The following is a 21,972-nucleotide window of genomic DNA, read 5'->3' on the forward strand; positions in this document are numbered from 1 at the left end:
TATAAATTTGCTTTGTGTTTGATCCAGTCCAACAATAAAATCCTTAAATAACACAATTTCTGCTTGTAATGTGCTGATTAATCAATACAGACTATTGCAGCTGTTCTTCCGTTTTAAGTGTTAATCACCTCTGTCGGTTCTCTTCTCTAAAAAATAAAAACATTAGAATAATCGCATAATCAATACATACAGTATAGACCTAGCAGATGATCAAACGAGTCAATGGATTACCTACATTACAAAAAAGAAATCTACAATCCTTTCTAACCATTTCAATGTGTCTTTGCTCTGGAAGGAGTGTATTCAAATTGCCAGATTTCAAAGGGTAACATTAGTTTGCTCACTGTAATGAATACTGTTTAAGATGATGGTTTAATGAATTTATGGTAAGTGAAAATATGGTTATGAAATAATGTTTTGTTCCAGATAGGAATAATGAGGCCACACGGTAGAAAATATTGACACTTTTTATATAGGCACAGTGTATATTTTGGACCCAGTGCAAGAGCAAAACTGAAAGACTAAGATACTGTATGTTATAACTAGAAGGTCATAGGCCTCAGGTATGTCATTAAAAAGGATTTGTCTCAAGCTTTCCCATTTTGCAGAGTTTTCCTGTTTCCTATAGCAGTGAAATAGCTAACAGTCAGACCTGCTCAGCTTTGATGTTTTTCTTTTCAGCTGCTCCATACAATACAACACTCCATATATCTCCTAAGGCCTAATTCTTTTCCTGGAGTTGACTGAAGACCTTCATCAACTACAAATGTGGAGCAAATGACTCCCAGTAGTACCTGCCTAAAGTTTGTTTCCAGATGGGAACAAGGAGGATTTTTTTATGTCTCTTCAGAAATGTAAATTGTTGTGTTACAAACCATAGAATGCTTTTTTGCACATCCATCAATTTTCTATCTGCGTCATCCAGTTCAGGGTCGCAGGGGAGCAGGGTCCCATCCCAGCGAACATTGGGCTCATAGCAGAGGACACCCAGGACAGGACGCCGGTCCACCGCAGGGCAGACACACAGACACACACACACCAGTGGGAGGAGAGCAGAGCACCAAAGGAAACTCACGTTAACCTGGGGAGGACATACAAGCTCCACACAGACAGGGCTCCTGGTTCAGAACTGAACTCAGGGCCACAGTGCTGCGAGGCAGCAGTGCTAATCACTGTGCCACACTTGCTGTACTGTTTTCAAGTAAAATTCAAAGTAGTAAAACAGTTAACAAAAAGTTGTGATTTGCTTTGTCATTTCTGATGAACAGGTGGAGAAATTAAGAGAAGGCTCACCCGGCACATCAGGTTTTACAGATCTCTTTATATCTTTATCTGCCTTAGCTCTCTGAAAAGGGTTAAATAGCTTCAGTGCATTATTGGGTACTGTCCTTTGCAGAGTTAAATATACAGGAGGAAGGATTAAACAGAAGAGCTTGTCGTTCTCATGAACAGGATATAAAACACCAAGAGCTGTTTGCCAGGCAAAGCCATCTTCCGGTTTGCTTCCCTGTTCTGACCTGTTGTCTCTGCCCACCCAGGAACCATGCGCCCAGTGCAAAGGAACTTCTACGACCCGTCGTCCGCCCCTGGGAAGGGTGTGGTGTGGGAGTGGGAGAACGACAGCGGCTCCTGGACGCCCTACGACATGGAGATCTGCGTCACCATCCAGAACGCCTACGAGAAGCAGCATCCCTGGCTGGACCTGACCTCGCTGGGCTTCTGCTACCTCATCGACTTCAACAGCATGGCGCAGACCAACCGGCAGAGCCAGCGCAAGCGCCGGCTGCGGCGCCGCATGGACCTGGCCTACCCACTGACCATGGGCTCCATCCCCAAGTCCCAGTCCTGGCCCGTGGGGGCCAGCTCGGGCCAGCCCTGCTCCTGCCAGCAGTGCATCCTGGTCAACAGCACCCGCGCCGCCTCTAACGCCATCCTGGCATCCCAGCGGCGCAAAGTCTACGCGGGAGCCAGCGGGGCTACGGGCACCCTCACCATGGTCCGTCAGAGCAACACCTTTGCTGGCACCTCCCTCTGGGCGCCCCCTTCCTCCGGCACCGGTGTGGGGGGCCCAGCCAAACCCGAGCAGGTGCAGTCCCCCCCGCCTGCCGCCACCTTCCCCCGGCCCCACGTCCTCCCGGCCCTGCCCGCCTCCGGCACCATATCCGGGCAGAACAACCTCAACCGGCCTGGCACTCAGCGCACGGCCATGGGCAGCACCCGAGGGGCCATTCCACCTGGGTAAGAGCTGGCTACCCGTCGCATGTTCCCACCTGGGTTCTGCCCTGCTCTGCAGCAGAACCAGTGATACTGAGTCACTGTGCCCTTAGGTCGAGCTGCGAACATTGAACGTGACACTGACCAAATTATTAGGTTCCACCAGCAAATGGCATGATACAGCCCTGCAAGCAGCAGAAAGAGCTCAGATGCCCTGTTTGTCTCGCAAGGTCTTCTTCAGTCTGTGGCGAGGGTAGTACGTGCTGTTCAAACTGTGCATTCTGCTAGGTTTCAGGAGGACTGAGATCTGTGGGTGTTCTGGCTTGGGAAGATACAGTAAGTCTGCTTCTTGCTTCTCATGACAGCTAGACTTTGCCACTGAGGAAGTCTATTCCTTTCACTGGGATCCCTAATATTTTGGCCAGTGAGTCTATATCTGATTATTTGAATAGTGTTTTTGGGACAGGTTTAGAGTGGCTTTGGCTGAGATTATTAATTCGGTACACTGAAGGGAAACAGATTCACTGAGCACAGAAGACTAGGAAGTCTTTGCTATTTCTTTTATTACTTCTAATCACATGCAAAACTAGTTTTAATTAGGATAGCATCTACAGTATGTTTCCTTAACAGACATAATGCTTCAACTAATATGGAAACTCAATGCATGAGCTCTCCCCAGTCATTTTTACGCCCAGTAGACTTAATTCTGATTATTTTTCCATGCAGCTCTAATCTGTATGTTTCGTAATCACTTTACCCACAATTGAATAAAAAAATTGAGATGAAAACATTGAACTATGTTTTTAATCTGCTATCAAGAACATTTGCTTGTGTGTGACATCTGTTCTGTAAAATGAGGCAAATACAAGAATGGAATTTCTGGCTTCTTATACGATAACGCTTTGCAAATGTGTTTGCAGAGAAATCGGATTGTGTCCAATGAAAGATTTAATCTGCAGAACATCAGAGTTGTCAGTTACAGAAGTATTCCCAGGAGTATATTGCTCAGTGTTTTCGGTTTCCTCTCTGATCTGAGCAAATGAACTGATACTAAGAAAAACAGATATGTATGTGGTGCCATTTAGACATGAAAGACGAGCGTTCATGCACATATACATGCACGTTCAGAATTTCCCCCACCACATTCAGGCACACTCACAGATGCACACACCTTCCAAAGGTCTGTGTCAAAAGTTCACTCTTATACAATCTGAGATCCGCAGAGCCAAAGCCCTTCGTGAAACAAACTGAGTAACACCTGTGCGTATTCACACTCTCTGTGACTCACAGGAACAGACATTTTGCTGCAGCAGCACAAGTTGATACAAATCCAGTCTCGGACAGATTTAAGCCTTTACACATGAGATACAGTAACCCACTACCACGTACACATGTGTACTTTTGTCTTACAGTATATGCACTTAATCACTCTTACCAGCAGTTCCTATATCTGTGCATTTACACACCATGCAGAATTTTGAGTGTTTTCTGCTGCATGAACTAAAAAGGCATTAAATATTATACAGCAGTTTCTCTTTTAGCCGAGTTCTGCTGGTCCATAGCAGTATGAAATCCTATTCGGCTCCCATCATTTACTTTTACCTACTGTAAGCATTTCAAGATTGCTGTGTAATGAAATAAGAATAGTAGAATTTGGACTTTCTCAGGACATTTAAAATTGCTTCCACTTTTCTTTTTTAGTTACTCATGAAACAGAAGTGTCTATTTTATTTTCGATGTGCAAAAACATTTGTATGAATTTTAAGAAAGTGCAAGTACGATATGAGCAGTTTGTACAGATATGCTATGGACACTCATGGAACTGGATCACAGGGACTGACACTACACTCTCTGGAAATTAGGTACAACAAATATAATGATTTATTTCAGTTTTGGTGGGTGTCTCAGGCATGGTTTCTTCAGCACATGGAAGGAAGAAAAAATGGTGTATATCCTGCAGTTAGTGTATAATTGGAGTTTGAAGTTCTCATCACGTATGGTGAAGTTGAAGTTTGGATCAAATGACACTCGTCCAAACAAATTTTGAGACTATACTGTTTTATCATTAAAAACCACAAAATGTTTTAATTCAGAACCAAGGGTGGTTCCTCTTACATTTGTGTCTTTTTTGAGATAATAATTTCCATTTATTTGCAATTGAAACACATCCAAGAGGTAACTGGTTTGCAAACCTGCTAGTTTTCTCTTTCATTCTTCCAGTAACCCAATTTAGCCTCAAGTGTTGGAGCTGTATTTTCACCAGGCTGAGCTGATGTGTTCTGCAAGAGTTTTGATAACAAATATTATTTCAGCATTAAATATGTATTTGTATGCTGTCTGACACAAAAAAATCCAGCTTTCAAAATCTTTATTATTTGTAAAAGCATCTAGAGTTCTTTTCTTAACTAAGATACGGAGATCTCTTAATAAGGCAGTCATTGTTGTTTAAAACAAGAAAAATAAACATAGAAAACATCAAACTGTACTTTATAATATCCAGGCCAAAGGACGGTCACTTTGGCCAGCTGTACTCATTCTTTCTGGTGGTCATATCATCTGATTGAGCTCAGGCATGTCGAAAAGGAGAATCGGAATAGTTGTTGCAGGTCAAAAACAGCAGTGAGGCAACACTTCCCCGCAGTGTTTGGATAGGCATAAGTGCAGTCAGTCATTTATGCTGCTGTGAATAAGGAAACAGAGCTGGGCTTGACTAGCAGCTGCATCAGGTAAAGAGACTATTTAGCGATCCTGTAATTCTAGTTGAAAAGCTTCTGTAAGGTATGTTGGTGAAGGAATTGAAGAAAATGAATTTCTAGTGGTCATTCAGCCTCTTGGAGGGGTGTGCATTCAGCGGAGTTCTGGAGCCTGCAGCCCACAGCCCAATCTGTCTCACTGTAAGACTTTAAAGTAACTGGGGGGTGAGATTTCAAGGAATTTGATTAGATCTCATTAATTAGATCACATTCTTCTCTAACGAGTCAAGGTCTTACTACAGCAGCAGAATCTTAGTGTCTTGTCTTTTCTTCGGGGCTTCAAAAGCAGAGTCTGCTTAGAAACGCATTGTGTTTAATCTCGTCTCCAAGGACCATCATCCTTACTATGAAACTGTTGTTCCGCAAGTGCAGTGTGTGACTGTAACTGACAGAGGTTATATAAGAGTTGGCTTAACTGGGAGAAAAGAGGGATTCAAAATCTCATTCATGTACCCTTCTTCTTTCATGTAAGTTATGGTACCTTGTGTGTGTTTTCCATTCTAGCTCCTTAATTGCAAAGTCTATTTAATGCTATATTTAGGTTTTGCTCCAGCCTTATTACAACAGTGTGATTTTGCCTTTTACTCCATGTGTATTCTCTGTTTGACATGATTCCTGCAGGAGGAATCCTCTGTATCCTCTGTGACTGAACATCATGATTGCAAACACAGTCCCTTAAAAAGGAGAATGGGGATTAGGAAAAGGGATTGCTGCTAACGTAGGAAAAAATCATGTCCAAACTTCTGCACACGTGCACGTCCCCTGCCTTTAACCCTGCTAATCGAGTTGACAGATGTGCACAAGTTAGCTTTAGAATGAGGCAGAGGTGTCTCACCCTGGAGCAGCTGGGGTCATGCTTAATTGCGGTTGCAAGGCCCCTCATTGAGGAATGGAAACAGAGCTGGACTGGATGCTGTCCAATGGCCGGGAGTGGGTTGAGCTCTCTTCTTTTTGCATGTCTGCAGTAATTACCATCATGTGTCTGTCTCCCCCCTGCCAAGTCAGATTAACACATAAAGGGATTCTGGCACATGTGGTAGCCTAAAACCCTGATGTTTCTTTTCATTCAAACCCGAGTACAGAACCAGGACAACCCAGTACTGATGAGTGCCTGCTCATCTGGTGTAAATGCTCTGTAACTGATTTTGTGTGAAGGTCCTGTTTTTGTGAGTAGCCATTATTTTTTGCCTTTGTGGTTTTTCTTTTACATGTAATGGGATGGACTTAGAGAGGTTCTGCCGGACATCATGCAGACCAGACCAGAAAGCATATCAGATCCTGGATTTATGGCTGACGAGGCTAAGACTCTTAGAGCATGAAAAGACGAAGGGAGTTTGAAAACAGTGAAGGTCAATTCTGTCCTTCCGTCTTAAATTACAATCAGAAAAGTTTAGTAACTGGCTAACCTGTATGAAATATGTGTCCTCTCTAAGGCCTGATTTCACTTTCTGAAGAAATATGAAGTAATATTACATTACATTCTACAACGTACTATTGCAAAGTTAAGGAAAGGAATGTAAGAAGAAAGATATATATTCCATGCATTGGCTTGTCTTGTAACCCCTTTTTTGATTAACAAGTTATCAAACAGTGAGTTTCGGCTGGAGAGAATAGACTGGGTTGCTATCAGAAAAGGCCTGTACAGTGTGTGACTTTTACAGTCGTTCCCTGCCTCATCCCTCATATGCTATGTTTACAACACAGATGAATCAGCACCTTTCTGTTCAACTGAGACTCTGTTTTGCTGGGTATTTTAAAATAGACATCGAACTATAAGAAACAGTGTCATGCGCAAACTGCTGGGCGATTTGGGTGAGTCAGCATTCAGTGGGCAGGAGTCCTCTCTCCTCCTTTCTCTGTGTGCCTCAGCGCTGATTTACTGCACTCCTTACAAGTGGATAGATTTGCCTGCAGAAAGTGAAACAGCCATCCAGCATCCATTGACAGCCCTGATATCCATGCTTGTCTCAGGACTGGGACAGTATTGTCCACCTGGAGGGAAGATTGTGGAGGGGATCTGATGTTTCCAGTTAGCTGCATTGTTTATTAAGAGTAAAATCTCTCTTTCATGTCATTAAGATGTACATTTCAAATTTGTCACTTCTATTGATCTGCAATTCACAGGAGCACATCCTTTTCATATCCCATTGCAGGTGTAGCTTTTACATTTACTTTTGTTACTTGTAGCATGGATTTATATTTTAAATTAGGGACTGGGATATGACTTCCAGCCTTACCTGCAATTTAACCATTACTAGAAAGAGGGTGACTCACTGATCTCAAAATGTAAATGTCCTGATGGAGGGCTTATCCACTTTGGTAGCTTTTATGATGCTCTGCAGTAAGATTGGTAACAGGAGTGTTGTTTTACAGCCCTTTATTCACAATCTGATGTTGATTAAAACACTATTATTGGAAACTAGAGTGCAATTGGCACAAGTCAGATTACTTTTGACCCTTTAAGTATTTTACCCTAGGCACTAAATACATCAAGATTTCTGTACAACAAACAGCATAATAGCAGATACAGTAGGTACTACCCAAACCTACTATACTCTATAATAACTATAGTCTTTTTATCCTACTATATTCTATAGTTCCCTCTAATGGGAATAACTATATTCCTATCATGGGAAATTTCCATCCATTTTCTAATCAATTTCTCCAATTCAGAGTCTGGGGGAGGCAGAGCCTGTCCTGGATAGCACTGACAAGGCAGGATACACATTGGGTGGGATACCAGTCCATAGCAGGGCACACGCATACACAACGCCACCATGCCGCCTTCAGGGAAAACTTTCCAGGTCACATTTCAGCAATTCTTTTTCTTCTCCTGTTCCACGATTTTGGAAACCAGGATGTGCGATTCAAATTGATTTACCACTACAACCGCTGTACCAGTTGCCAGAGAGACACAAGTAACATGCAGGCAGCTGCCGAACGTGTAGACACACTTTTTCTTTCTGCAGCACTGTCAGCAGAGCTAAGGCCTGTAGGACCCAGGTTTCATCAGATGGCTTTAAAATGTTTGCCATTTCTTTCCATCACTTTCTAACCGCTTGCTGCTGGTGAGGGTTGCGGTGGCAGCAGGCTGAGCAGGGCAGGATACCCAGCGTGTCCTGGGACGGCCTCTGGGTCTCTTCCCAGTGGACCGCGCCTGGTACACCTCCAGCAGGAATCCCCAGAGAGGCTTCCTCACCACATGCCTGAGTCACCTCAACTGGCTCCTCTCGATCCCGAAGAGCAGAGACCTCCCGGACCGCCAAGCCCCTCATTTCCTTCCAGTTCTTTTAAAGTTCTCTGGTGTGGGTCTAGCCTGCTCCCCCCGCCACAGTGCTTGATGGTCGATTGTCTGTTTGTACTGAAACCAGCTTCGCCTTCGGTCCAGCAACCAGCAGAGACGCTCGGGGACAGATTAATAATAGATCAAGAAAAGTGAGCTTGGAAAAGCTGTCTGATCTGAAAATGACTCGGTAATGTAACAGGGAACATGGAGTGGAAATGCTAGCGATACAGATCTTTTAGAGTTCAGGTTGTGGGTTTGAAAGCATCAAGGCTTCAAAGAGCACTTCATCTCATCTCCTCTTACCACTGATTTCCTTTCTGACTTGTTGCACGTCCTACTTGAAGCATTCTTTTGTTTTCTAGCTGTTCTGGGAAAAAAATCTCAAGGTTAACCTCATAAAAGGTGTTTTTTTCTTCTTAGCTGTCCTAATGAGGGTGTGTAGAAAATGCCGAATCTGCCAACAGTGCTATTTTTGTGTGAACATCAGCTTGGGAGATACTCATCTTGATGAAAACAATACCTGATAAAACCCCTCATCGCTGACATGGGACTGAGTGTGGTTGTGTTGTGTGGGCAGGTGGTGGCGGGAGTCTGTCAGGAAGAGGAGCTTGAGTAAGCCAGCTGCAGGGCTGTGGTGGGTGTGAAGGGATGATGGGATAGGATTTTGGAAGGGGGGGTGCAGAATGTGATGAGGGTATGAGGATTTGCTGAGCTTGTGTTTCCAGCCCCCTGGGAAGGAGTTCACAGTTACAGTAGGTATGCTGGTGGGCAGGGGCAGGGCACTTCTGGTATGGAATTAGAAACAGGAAGTATTGAAAAGCTGCTCACCGTAAGCCGTTAGCAACGCCAGCTCATCCGAGTCCTGGAGAGACACAGCAGATGTCACCTGATTGCATGATAATCCCTGTGTTTGTGCTGTAAATTATGCGGTGAGCTCCCTGCTTTCACCTAATTATTTTGAAGGGTGAGTCTTGCTCAATATTATTGTTAGCACTAGGAGAATTTTGATTCTCTGTATTAATTAGGAAGACTTTCATGAAATGAACTAAAAATTAAACAGTTGTTATTGTGATATATGAACACAAAATTTGCTATTAACTACTATTTATGTAAAATACTATATGTATCTTAGATGTATTTACTATTATCCATAATATATAATTATATACAACAGGTCATTTTATATTTTCCTTTAAAACACAAACAGCCTTTACCGGAATATGAAGAGTAGTTTTTAATAAATTGCAGAATACAGCACAAAATATAATGCAATAAACTTCACAGTGAAGAAAAAATAGATTGCAAAACTATACACTAATGGCAAACACAGCAAATATGGTGCAGTATTGTAACACAGCGAGCTTAAACAGCAAAATGAGAAGATCAAGCAGATGATGCACAATTAGAGGGTGGAGACTGTGTTCAATCTGTTTCTTAACTCAATTTAATAAGACGTTTTATCATTTACTTACCCAATGCTTTTAGTTAAGCATACAGTAAGTAAATTCTAAATAATGTGCAGTACTTTTAAAGTAATATTGTACCAAAATACAATATTTTGAGTAACAGAGTTACATCAGTTAGAATAATTGAATGAAACATAAGTAAAACAGTTCATATATTCACAGCTTGTAATTGCCAAGAATTCCCTGATCTCCCCTAAATATATTTCATATAGCTGCTGGCATGGAGCAAATTCATTCCAAAGGGAAGCTATTTTCTGGGCAGCAGTGTCACCCCCATGATCAAATACTTATGTTTGACATTTAAAATGGAATATAACAAGTAACTGGAAAGACTGGTACAGTTTCACAAACAAACCTACTTTTTCTAAAAAAGATCAAGCACTCCTTTCTTCAAATACATCTGTAAAAAAAAAAAATGTAATACCGAAACTGCCAAAGGAAAACAACTCGGAAAAACAAACATCTCACATGACAGACTTTCATGTGACCCAAATAGAAAGACAGACAGGCTGTTGATACTGCGCGGCTGTCGAAGCTCCCTTTTTCTTCTCTCCACCGAGACGAGGGTCTGAAAGGACTAGGAGGCTGAGAACCGGTGTGTGTGTGTGTGAAAGAGACGTGCGAGGTGTTACGGTTCTCAGACGAGTGGGTCGGCGCACAGGAAAAGTGTGGTTCTCGCTCTGAAGCAGAAGCGCCGCCACAGAGGCTGAAGGCGCAGTGAGCAAACGTAGAGGCAATCCTTCCGTCCTGAGCGAACGGCAACACACACGGCAGCTGACTGCCCCCCTGCACCCACCCACCCATCCACCCGCTCGCCCGCGGGCGCGCAGGGCTGCCTCCCTGACACAGCCGTGCTCCACAGACAGAGCCAGCCAGCACTGAGCTCCACAGACAGACACGAGACCATGGACAACGACAACCAGACCGCCTTTCAGAGGACGTGTGTGTGTGTGTGAATGTGCTGCCCCCACGCACACTGGGCAAGCCCACCATGCCAGTGTGAAAATAAAGAAGGAGCACGTCACATCCCCTTTTTCTCAGGAGCGGAGACTGCGTCTAGTGCTTGGCTTAACCTTCGCAAGTTTTAGCTGATAGTTCTGGAGTGTTTTCTCATCTCTACAGAGGTAAAACCATCTGGGGGTTCAAGAGTTGGAATGGGATGATACTTTTGTACAGGTTAAAGGCTTTACAGTTATTGCATCTGAATATAATCGGTCTTAACAAGAGCAGTTAATATTGTAATATTACTATGAATTACATGAATTTACTGCATATACTGAATCTTATTTTATATACTGTAAGTGGCTTTAAGAGCTGTTATCCCAAAGCACTTTAGGATGAATACTGCTTACCCAGAATTAAATACAATTACTAAGCCAATAAAACAAACTGGATACAGTAGATAGAACACAGAAAAAAGAAAAGCCTTTCTGAAAAAGTAAGTTTTTAGGTTACACTTAAAAGCACCCAGGGTGTCCGAGTCCCTGATTTGTTTTAGTGTTCCCAGGGATTGAGAGCTCAGCAACATAAGATCCCGTTACTCACAGAGTGTGGATGAACAGTGGAAACAGTGGGAACCAGGATCTTAGCTTGTTTTGTTCCGCTAGGATTTCAGTAGTAAGAGGGAGCAGTCAATGGACAGGGCAGCAACACCTTCTGCATGGGTAGCAGTAGGTTCCTGCTCGCTGTATGTGGAGAAGTGAGAAATGATGTAATCTGTCAAAATAGTGGGAAGATGTATGTGTACCAGGTTAAGAAACATATACTCTATGTGAAACGTATTTGGGGCATCCCCACTCTATTGAATAGAGCATCGAGGGCCTTACTGACCATAAGTAGTCAGAATATTAATTAAAGAAGGTGTCATACTAAGGTCTGTGATTTCTTGTTCAGTGAGAAGAGTGCCACCTACAGTCTAACACCAGCACTTCAAGCAACAGCCTGGATTAAGTTTTCTATGCCTCAGTTTTCCACTATGATGTAAACTGTGTGCACTGCAGCAGTTAATGCGTTTTATAATCGTGTAAATAGTGACTGAAGCTAGAAACAGCCAGCGTGAGACATTTGCGTGAAATTATTTCCATGCTGCCAAACATGATCACTGCTAGCTGAAGTTAAGAGCAAACATACTGTAGTAAATGTCTGAGGAGACAGGAGGATAAAACAGAAGCAAGAAAGGTTAAATTGACATAGCCGAGATAGAAAGCAGCTATTTCCAGCTTATACAGTAAGTCTCATTTGGTGCTCTCATCAGAGACTTACTGATAGTCTTTAGGTTTCCATTCCTCTAGTACAATAACCAAACCACTTGCCTCAACTCAGGACAATTCAGCACCATTTACAGTTTGGCTCTCCACAGATCCTGAGAGGCCAAGTTTGCATTTGGGCCTACAGTCTTGAATCAGAAATGTGTGTACTGCATAAAGACATGAGGTCTCATTGTCCAGTGGTCATTTTATTTCTTTCCCTTGGAGTAATGAGTGGTCAGCGCATTACCCCTGTATGTCTTTCCTTAAAAAATAACATTGTAACTCTAGAAAACTAGAAATCCTCTTGTTCTTGTTGATTCTCGAAGGAATTAGGGAAGAACTGTTTGGAAAGTTGTACACTTGTCAGTTCGGTTTCTTCTACTGTGTTATTCAGCTGAACTGTTTTCCTTCTTTTGTTGTTTTACTCCTGCCTCCGATAAACTGCCATCTTCCTGCAAGATGAAGAATGTGCCTGGAATATTTTTCTGAATTAAACTACCTTCTCCACAAACACAGCAACTGAGCTAGCAGAGGGCTTGTTGTTCATGTGACAGCTACATCCTCATTTCACTTCCCCTTCAAGCAGTTCACTGGTCAGATGCTGAGAGAGAACTCAACATCAGGAAATAGCTCTGATCGTGCAGCTGAGCAGAAATGGAGGAAGGGTAAGAGCTTTTGATGTTCATGTCCCTCAAGGAGTAAAAACTTCAAAAAGTCTGAGTCCTACAGGTGATTCAGGGAGGTTCAGGAGTGACACTTCAGGGCTGTTTAAGTTTGTGCTCTCAGTGGACAGGGAAGAGAATTGTTTGTCTGGAGATTGAAGTGACTGTTGTGTGGTTTATGAGGCAGGTGGACGTGTGATGGCATCTACTTTTGTAAACTTGTGAACCAGCATGTTTATGCTGCTGAGGCTGTAGAGATGTATTTTTCTCATGCCATCAGTTAAGCTGGATATGTCATGATCATTATTGTATTCAATATTTGTAGTGGTGTTTTTGTAGGTTTGTTATTCTGACCACAGACTGACCTTGCCATATTAATGCAAATGTATAATTAAGCTCTTTTGTTTTTTTCTTTTTATTTCCCATATAAATGCATGACAAGATAACTCTGGAGTCAGCAGTACTGTAACTAGGACAATTGTGCTTTGTATCCAGAGGAATTGTATTGCTTTCAGTGTAATTAATTTGCACTCAGATTAGCTCTAGCCTGAGAGACAGAGCAATTGGTAGCAAGCACTGTTTTCTTCAAGCATTCAAGGTGCTATCCCTCTTGTACTTTGTTTGGTAAAGCCAGAGCAGCAGCAACACCTTTTCAAGCTGGATTGAAGCCTTTTTCTGTTACACAAGCTTCCTGTTACAAAATGATTCCTTTGTACAAGCACAGTCTGCGAAATACAACTGTTTCTGTGGTTCTAGCCCTGTTGGTAGAGCATGAGACTCATAATCTCAGAGTAGTGGGTTTGTGTCCCACGTTGGGCCAGGTCCTCCATGTTGGAGGTTGGGCACAAGGCTCACAGCCCTGTCCTGTTAAAAACTAATGTTAGGGTAACAGCAACAGGATGTTGCTGCCCCTGCATCCCGAAAGACATAACGGGCAAACACCTGTCCATCCTGTACTTTAAACTAGGTGCCATCAGTGTTAGGGGGCTAACAGGTTTTTTACATCTCTTTTATTCCTTTTTCCCTCAAGAGCTTTGTATCCCTTTGAGAAGGGATAAACTGCTCCAGTTAAATCTCAGTTTGATCAATGTGAAATTGCTCCCAGGTGTGGAACTGTTTATAATATAAAGATATACAACTTGTTTAATTTGCAGACCTCCAGGCCCAAAATTGGGAATCCCTGCTTTAAACCCTTATATACAGGTAGTGGTCAGAATGTGGACCCAAATGTGTGAATGAGGGGTGCCAGGTTTGTTGCAGGTGAGGCACACAGGTGTGGGTCATGCCTTTGTTAAGGAAATAATTTCCCGGCATGCTTGGGGTTGTGTGTAAGAATGCTGGAGCTGCCTGATTGTCAGTAACTATAGTTGCAAGAGGAGATCTCGGAAAGAGGGGTGATTGCTGGGACACGTTTGGCAGGAGCTTCTGTGATCAAGACAGCTCATCCTGATGATGTTTCAAGAGTTCGGGTGTCTAAGGTGATGTCAGCATGGAACACTGAGGGAAAAGTCAATAATGGGTGGAAGTGTAACCTCTAGGATGATATCTGTGCATGAATTTGAAGGACAAGGCAAAATAGGGAGTGTAGCTGCGCATCAATTGACTCCAAATGTCAACCAATAGCACAGCTGACTTACAAATGGGTGATTAATAACTACAGAGCTCTGATAGCTCTACATCGTTAAAGCTGCAGTGCACAAACAGCTCATCACACCTGTTAGTGCATGTTTGTGAGTCCAGTGGTGCAAAGAGCACAAGCAATGTGAGTACAAAACCATGGAAAGATGTGATAAGGCTGGCTGAATCATCTTTCATCATCGTCATCATTTTCTAACTAGGTACTCCTCTTGAGGGTTGTGGTGGTAACAGGCTGAGCAGATTCATCAAAAGGACAAATAAATATATGTCAACATCCCAGAGAGCTCTATGGTCCTGAGTACAGTACTTGATTCCAGTAGTGAAGGGTTTTAGTAGTTATATAATGCTGTTAGGGTGCATAGTCTGTGTGCAATGCTAATTGCTACTTAATCATGCAGAGTGATCCATATTGCAGCACTTCTTTCTTGCTGGTTGGGGTGTCTGTCAGGACATCGATGGCTCCGTCCACGAAGCATGATTTGAAGAGCATGACATTGATGCCATCCATGTGCCACAGCCTTCTCAGTTACCTGATTTGAGCCCACTTGAACACTTATGTATGAGATCGTCTCGAATGATGCATAAGACGGTGTTTTACACCTCCAGCAACCAGGCGTGAGTTGATGTTCTTGTTGGAGAATGGTTCTACATCCCTCCTGCAGAATTCCAGAAGCTGGAAGGCTCTATGCCACAGCTCTCTCACAGACCAGAATGGACACACATTGTGACTTGTGACTTTATATAGGTACAGTATGTCCCTTGTTTATGTTCACTACTTGTAGAAGTGGAAGGCATTTTTGGTTTCTGTAGCCTTCATTCAGCCTGGACCAGGTCATATCTTTTTAATATGTAGGCTAATTTTCAGTTTTTCCAAGAATCGCTTATGGTGAAGTACACTATATTCCCCGAAGAGCTGGGAGATGGAAAAGGGCCTCTTTAAAGCAACTAGGTATTGTGAACACGGTACAGGATACCATTTCTCATGCTTACATAACCCAACACCTGGCCTTATTTTTCCACAATAGGATTGCTATTCAGAGGGATATTAAAGGAAAGGCCGTTAAAACCCTTGGTTTTGTTTATTCGTCACCAATAACTGCTGCCATTTATAACTGACCTGACAGATCAGTCTCTTGTCTCTTGACATCTGTCACCCTGCTGCTTCCTCTGCAGCCTTCCCGTGTCAGGAAGCAGGCGTCTGTATCGGTCTGAGGTAGAGAGGCTGACGCCGTCACTGTCAGGGAGATCAGTGGAGTGGAGCTCCAGCTGCAGGAGCTGGATGAGTGTGCTGTATCTGCAGCCCGGTGTCGTACTGAAAGATCCTCAGGTGACGAAAAGAAGCCTGCAGTGAAAATGAAGCATTCAGATTGCTTCCTGGAGGTAATTCCACCCTTCTGACGTTTGAGGGGTTAAAGCAGAGACGTGTTTAACAAAAAATTAATCTCTAAAACAACTCCAAGTCTAGGAAAATATACTGTAAGGTTTAATGGAGAAATAATTAGAGCGGAGGAAAAGTACTCTACAGACTGCATAAAACGATCCAGGAATCGCCAGGAGAGAAATTTGCAAAAAATAAGTGTATAGTAGGTTACACTAAGTGTTGAAGGACCGTAAATACTGAATTTTGTATTTTGGATACTAGGTAATCCATCCATTTTCGACCCACTTCTTCTAACTCCAGGATGCACCCTGGACGCCGCGATAGTCCATCACAGGGCAGGCAGACACAGGCGCACTCACACCTGGGCCTGTTTCCCAGGAGCTCATTCACCTGCCAGCAGGTCTTTGGACTGCAGGAGGAAACCGGAGCGCCTGGAGGCCATCCGCACTAATACAGGGAGAGCACACAATGCGAAAATCACTCCGGGTCTGGAAATAAACCCAGGACCCCAGCGCTGAGAGGCTCGCTGTGCCTCCGGGTAGTAGGTAATATTAGGATTAATTATACAACTTGAAAAATAAACTTTTATTAATGATGGGCAATTAAAACATTCTTGGAGGTGTTCACAAGAGAAGACAGCAGTAGTGTTTCCCGTGTTCCCATGACAGGGAGCCACCAGTATTAGGTCATCTTAGCTTAACTGACAGTGACGCTGAGGTTTCACCAGATTTAGGAAAGCTTACATCTAATAAATCTCCAGGGCCTAATAGTATTTTTCCTCATTAACTATACTGTGTTCAGTTTTGATCACCTCATCAAAAAAAGGATCTTGTAGCTTTAGAATGGTCCCAGGTTTCATCTCGTCCTATAAGAGAGTTTAACGTTCCTAAATGAACAGGGGAATGAGGGATTTGATCCTTCTATACAAAATCCTGATCCTGAATGGTATAGTGTTAAACCACGGGACTGATTCACACTCTGCTTTAAAGCAAAGACACAGATCACAACTGGAACTTAAAGGATTTGTTTATGTCTGGAACAGTCTTCCCAGCCATGTGTTGGACTGTGATCTCCTTAAAGCAGCCGGAAGCAGTTTCAGATTCCCTTTGCATCTCATCCAACAAACAAGCAAGGCTGACGGAATGAACTCCTCTTATTTCTCATTCTAGTGTACTATAAATCTATTAAAGGGAGAGAGTCAGCATAGTTATCAACAGCTTAAATAAAGGAAGGGGCTTCAGAAAAAGAATCTGGCGTGGGCCAAGTCTACCAGATCTGTAACTACACTGTCGTAAAATACAATAATATTTAGTGACCAGTACAAAGTTCTGAAAAAAAAAATTGTATGTGTTTTCTTAGAGACTGATCTCTTCTGCTCAAGTTTTGAAACTGAATGCTTGCAGACTAGTTTGCATTGTTCTTTTTACAGACTCATAAGTTACACTGCACATCAAGGTACATCAAGAGCTGCATATCAAAAATGTTTTTTCTGATGTTTTATAAAATGATATGCCATAGTAACAAGGTGATAAAGAGAACCAAAATAATTTTAAGCAGGAAACAATAATACACTCCTATCCTTTCATTAAGCTCTGCAGGGTCTCATGATTGTTCTGCTTGACAGCTACTAGTTCTAGCAGTTTCACGAAGGCTCAGCAGCGCCTTTATTTCTTGAGGTGCCTCAAGCGATGGGGGATGCCAATACATGTGTTGGTGAACTTCTACCGCTGCACCATCGAGAGCATCCTCACCAACAGGATCACCGTGTGGTATGGCAACACCTCTTCGCGAGAAAGAAAGGCACTGCAGAGAATGGTCAATATGGCCCAGAAGATCATCGGCTGCGGTCTCAACGAGATTAAACAGCTCTATGAGGACCGCTGCCGTGGTAGAATTCTGGCCATCACAGAGGACAGTCACCACCCCGGGCATGAGCTCTTCACCCTACTGCCTTCAGGCAAGAGATATAAGAGCATACGGACACTGACCACTAGATTCTTCAATAGCTTCTATCCACAAGCAGTGAGATTGGCGAACACATTTAGCCATCCCCCTCGGACCACACCTACACCATCACCATCTACCTCTTTATGATTTCTTATCTATTGCACATCTCCAGTCATTGTTTACACATCTGTATTGTTTACATTCAAACTGTCTACATGTTTAGTTGCACATTGCTGTTTGTTTGTATATTATCTTGATGCACTGTTTGCACTTTGTTTTGTTTTTTTGTTTTTTACACTTGTTTTACAATCGAGAGACTTTTTGTAAGTAAGAATTCCATTGTACCAGTACGGGTTACATATGGCAATAAAGTTCAAGTTCAGGTTTTTCCTGAGGTATCAAACAGGTTATGATTCGAAGGCGTTGAAAACCTACTTTCCTTAGCACCACTAGGACTAGACATCTTTGTGCTAAATGGATACTTTCAACTGTGTTAAAATCTTTTAACAGCCTTTAAAGCTTTAAGTGACTAACAGGTGCTGAAAGTAGCAGGTTTCATCTTACAACCTTAAAACAAAACTTGCTTCAGGTGCAGTCAATCCCAGTTTTGCTGTTAACTACTGTTTATAATTCTTGCTCCAAGCATCTTTTTTTAGCTCACTTAGGGCGCCACGGCCAGAAAGTGGTAGAATTGAAATGAAGGCGGACAGTGAGTGGGACAAGTTCGAAGGGGGCTGGGGGGGCTGGTGACAGCCTCACACTGTCCAGTTATGCGTGCAGACCTGACCGGCCCTCTCTGCATGAGCTGGTGTTTTTGCCTATGTCCGTATTTCCAGTGTCAGATAATCCCCAGCCACGGGCTGCCTGATCTCTGCGAAATCCTCCGTTACGCAGGAGTCATGCAGCCCTGATGTCACAGGATTTCTGGTGGTCCCGAGAGGATTAGGATCTCCCTAAATAGCTTCATTAGAGTCGAGCTGCACAAGCCGTGTTGCTTCCTGCAGAGAGGCACAAGCACAGTCTCTGTGACAGGGAGGAAAAGCGCAGCAGAGCTCCATGAAGATTGTCTTGTATCGGGGGTAAGTGCCATCACTGCCGAGCCTCGTAACTCTTCATTAAATCTTTTCGATGGAGTGGTATCTGTGAAAATTTCACAATGTTGTTGAGAGTTTATCCGTTTCAAAGAACAGGTTGAAATGGCTAAAAGCACTTTGAAACACTTTACAATCAGGCGATACGTCTCCTTCAGGTTTTAGCACTGGGTGTGGAAACTGCTGCTTTGACATACAGTAGCGTTCAGCACTTTTAATTTCTAGATGTATTCTTTTATTTTTTTGTTTTTGCAAGGTTAGGTTACAAGAAACTGATACTATCAAAGTCTGACACTGTGATTTTCTTCTATAATGTGTTGTTTGAGATCTGGCGCTCTGATGGGACACGATGCAGGTCTCAGGCCAGAGGTGTTGGGCCGTTTCTGGATTCTTTGCAGAAGAAAGACATTTAATCTACCAGTGTGCAGAGCTGCATAAAGCACTTATTCAAACTGGCGTTCAAATTTGATCAACAAAGAAAGTTATTGCATCGGTGTCCCTGCGTATCAGTCACTGTGCTATTCCAGTAATGTGATCAAGTGAAAATTACTATTTAATTAACCGATTTGCTTATGATTAGGACAAACCAATAAGGCCTAAAGCATGGCTATGCATAGAAGTGTCTTCTCTCGACAGGTAAAATAAGCTTTTTTCTTTTGATTTTGTAACCTGTTAATTACTACAAATTCTTACACCTGTACTTTAATATTGTGCTAAATCACCCCAGTGTTATTATTCCCACTTCCCAAAAAACAGTTGGAATAACCCATCAGTGCTCTCGCGCCGCTCCACTAGCAGATAAATAGCTACCAGATAAATACAGACTTGATTATTGTTTTTTATGGAGTCATAAAATAATTTGATAGTGGTGACAATGCGTATGTCTTACAAACACCTCTTTCCTCTTTTCGATGACAGTGGATTTTCCGTGCTTATCCGAAGTGCCGGAAGTCATTAGTGGCGTGCCTAACAGCGCATTTCCATTGAGCACCTCACTGACCAGAGATTAACTTGTCCATTTCAATCTGCAGGGGTGCAAGGTATGCAATCCACCTTTCCTAAAGTGCATACAGAGCAAAAGCTGTCCTGGGGCCATATTTGCTTGTTTACTCAGAACTTTTTGACTGCCAAATCATGCAGATCATTTTGTCCTTAACAAAAACGCTTGCAGGCAGGAAGACCTGTTGCTTCTTGTGTCTGTGGACAGCTGGATGTACTATATTAATGGAGAATAGTGTGCTGGTAAAATCAGGGTTGGCAATCTACTTAGCATTTCATACACAGTAGAAAGAGAACTTCTCCAGTCTATAAACAAACTGAAAGCCAATATGCACCCCAGAATCTTCAAACATACTGAAGAATAATTTGTAGTTAATACATAATCATATACTTAGAATGGCTTCTTTTAAAGGGTTTGAAAATCACAGCACTAATACACGCCCTCCTCAGTAGAATTAGAATTCTTGAGAGATTTTTCAAATGATGAAGCTCTGTTCTGGATTATGAATGCATATGAGAACATGTAGCATGAACATTCTCAGTTTTTATTCTTAATCACAAGACGCATCTGTAAGCTTGACTTCAGCCAGTTCTGTTTCCCATTTAAAAACACTAAAACTGCAAATTATTAAACATGGTCGGCTGTTATTTACTGTACATCACAGTCACTGACAGTTCTGCCTCATCGATTCCTGTGGTTACAGGTCACACTGATTGCGTTTCCCAGAACCCATTTAATTCACATTTCAGTCCTCTGCTTTACTAACTAATATATGAAATAGCTGCACAGTTTCCTTCTCCAATTGTTGAATGAGACAAGCATACAGAAATGTATTGAGAGTTTAGTAAGCAAGCTATGACATATGTAAAAAGAAAAGTTTAAAAATGATAAAACCGAATCCCATCACCATAGAAAGAGAAAAAAGGTTTTGATACATTTGCATCTGTTGAAGATGTAGTGAGCGCTAATTGCACATTCAAGGGAAGTGTGTCAATTTATAGTATGTCATAGAGTGCAGATTCACACCCTCTGACTAAAGCAAAGCTTTGAAAAGTTCATACAGTATATCTTACTGTATACTTTACAGAAAAAATGCCTATAGCAGTAGATCTTATGCAGTGAATTATGTTTTTAATGTAACATTTAAATGTTACTAGTCTCCGTGACTCTTCATTGACATTTCTTGTTATTTTGTCTTCAGTATTCTTTCTCCCTGGCAGTGACTAGCAAACAACAGAACAAAGTCCTGCTCCCTCATGAATCAGGCTGGAGGCTGGAGAGCTCTTAACAGTGTTACCTGTTGACTTCCTTCTTATGGGCCACTGTGCAACACAGCACGTAGCCTGTTGAGTGATTCATTCATCAGGTTGATCTGAAGCATGTGAGACCTTAATCAGCGCTAAGACAGTCACAGAAGGACAAGCAGGTTATCTCCCTTTGGAGAGGCAGTGCTGTGATGTTGCCTTCATGATCCACTCCGTTATGGCAGTGAGTTTACCAAGGCCCACTTCTCTACTTTTGTAAAAGTAGTTTTACTTAAATGTACCAGGTGTTGAAATTGTGCTGAAATGCATTGTTGCATTTGTATTGGCGTTCCTTCTGAACAATGTGTCATTCCATTTTCCATGATAAAATGGCTTTACTGTCAATTCACACTGTATTTTCATCCAGTGCATTCCAGGCACCACAATATCGCACACAGTGGTGTGTAGTGGAGTTTCACCAGCTGGTACAGGTGAATGAACACATGTGCAATACTTGTTCGTGGAAAATAAATCCCCAAGGAAAGCTCTTGTCAAGCACTGACCTTGTTTTCCAACACCAGATCTGCTCTCCTGGTGCGAATATTAGCTTTCTCCACAAGCATCTGCGTATGCCCCTGCACAGTGCAGAACACCGTGCTATCAGATCTGGCAGTGTTTGTGACTGCTGTGTTTTGTGCCTGGTATTTTGCCTTATACACTTTAACTTCTGTGTGCATTTGTTTTGCTGCAATGAGTTGAATGCCAGAACACATCGCAAAGGGTGAAAACACTGCCATGCATGTTACTAGACATTTCAAATCTCAAATTGTTTCCCTCTCTTAAGCTTTTATTTGATGTAAACAGTAGTATTGTTTAACAGGCCTAGCTCACCTGCTGTCTTCTCAAAACTGTCTGCCTTTGCTGCTCTTCAGAGAACGAGACTGGAAAAATAGATAAGTGAGTCAAACACCCGATTAATGCTGTAATGGCCAGATTAATACCATTCTGGGCAGTGCTCGTGTGGGGCTATGTCACAGAGGC

The 21,972-nt window shown here is 42.6% G+C and overlaps 1 protein-coding gene across 2 annotated transcripts in view; it reads left to right on the forward strand.

The window, feature by feature from the left end:
* Positions 1-21,972, forward strand: part of dtx1 (deltex 1, E3 ubiquitin ligase) — a 96,616-nt gene that overhangs the window by 47,117 nt on the left and 27,527 nt on the right. For both annotated transcript variants that reach the window (XM_015366163.2, XM_015366161.2), the window contains exon 3: positions 1,539-2,238. In XM_015366163.2, the coding sequence (XP_015221649.1) occupies positions 1,539-2,238 (700 nt within the window). The remainder of the gene's footprint in view (positions 1-1,538; positions 2,239-21,972) is intronic.

This window comes from Lepisosteus oculatus, chromosome 22, assembly GCF_040954835.1.
Source record: "Lepisosteus oculatus isolate fLepOcu1 chromosome 22, fLepOcu1.hap2, whole genome shotgun sequence".
Taxonomy (NCBI): Eukaryota; Metazoa; Chordata; class Actinopteri; order Semionotiformes; family Lepisosteidae; genus Lepisosteus; species Lepisosteus oculatus.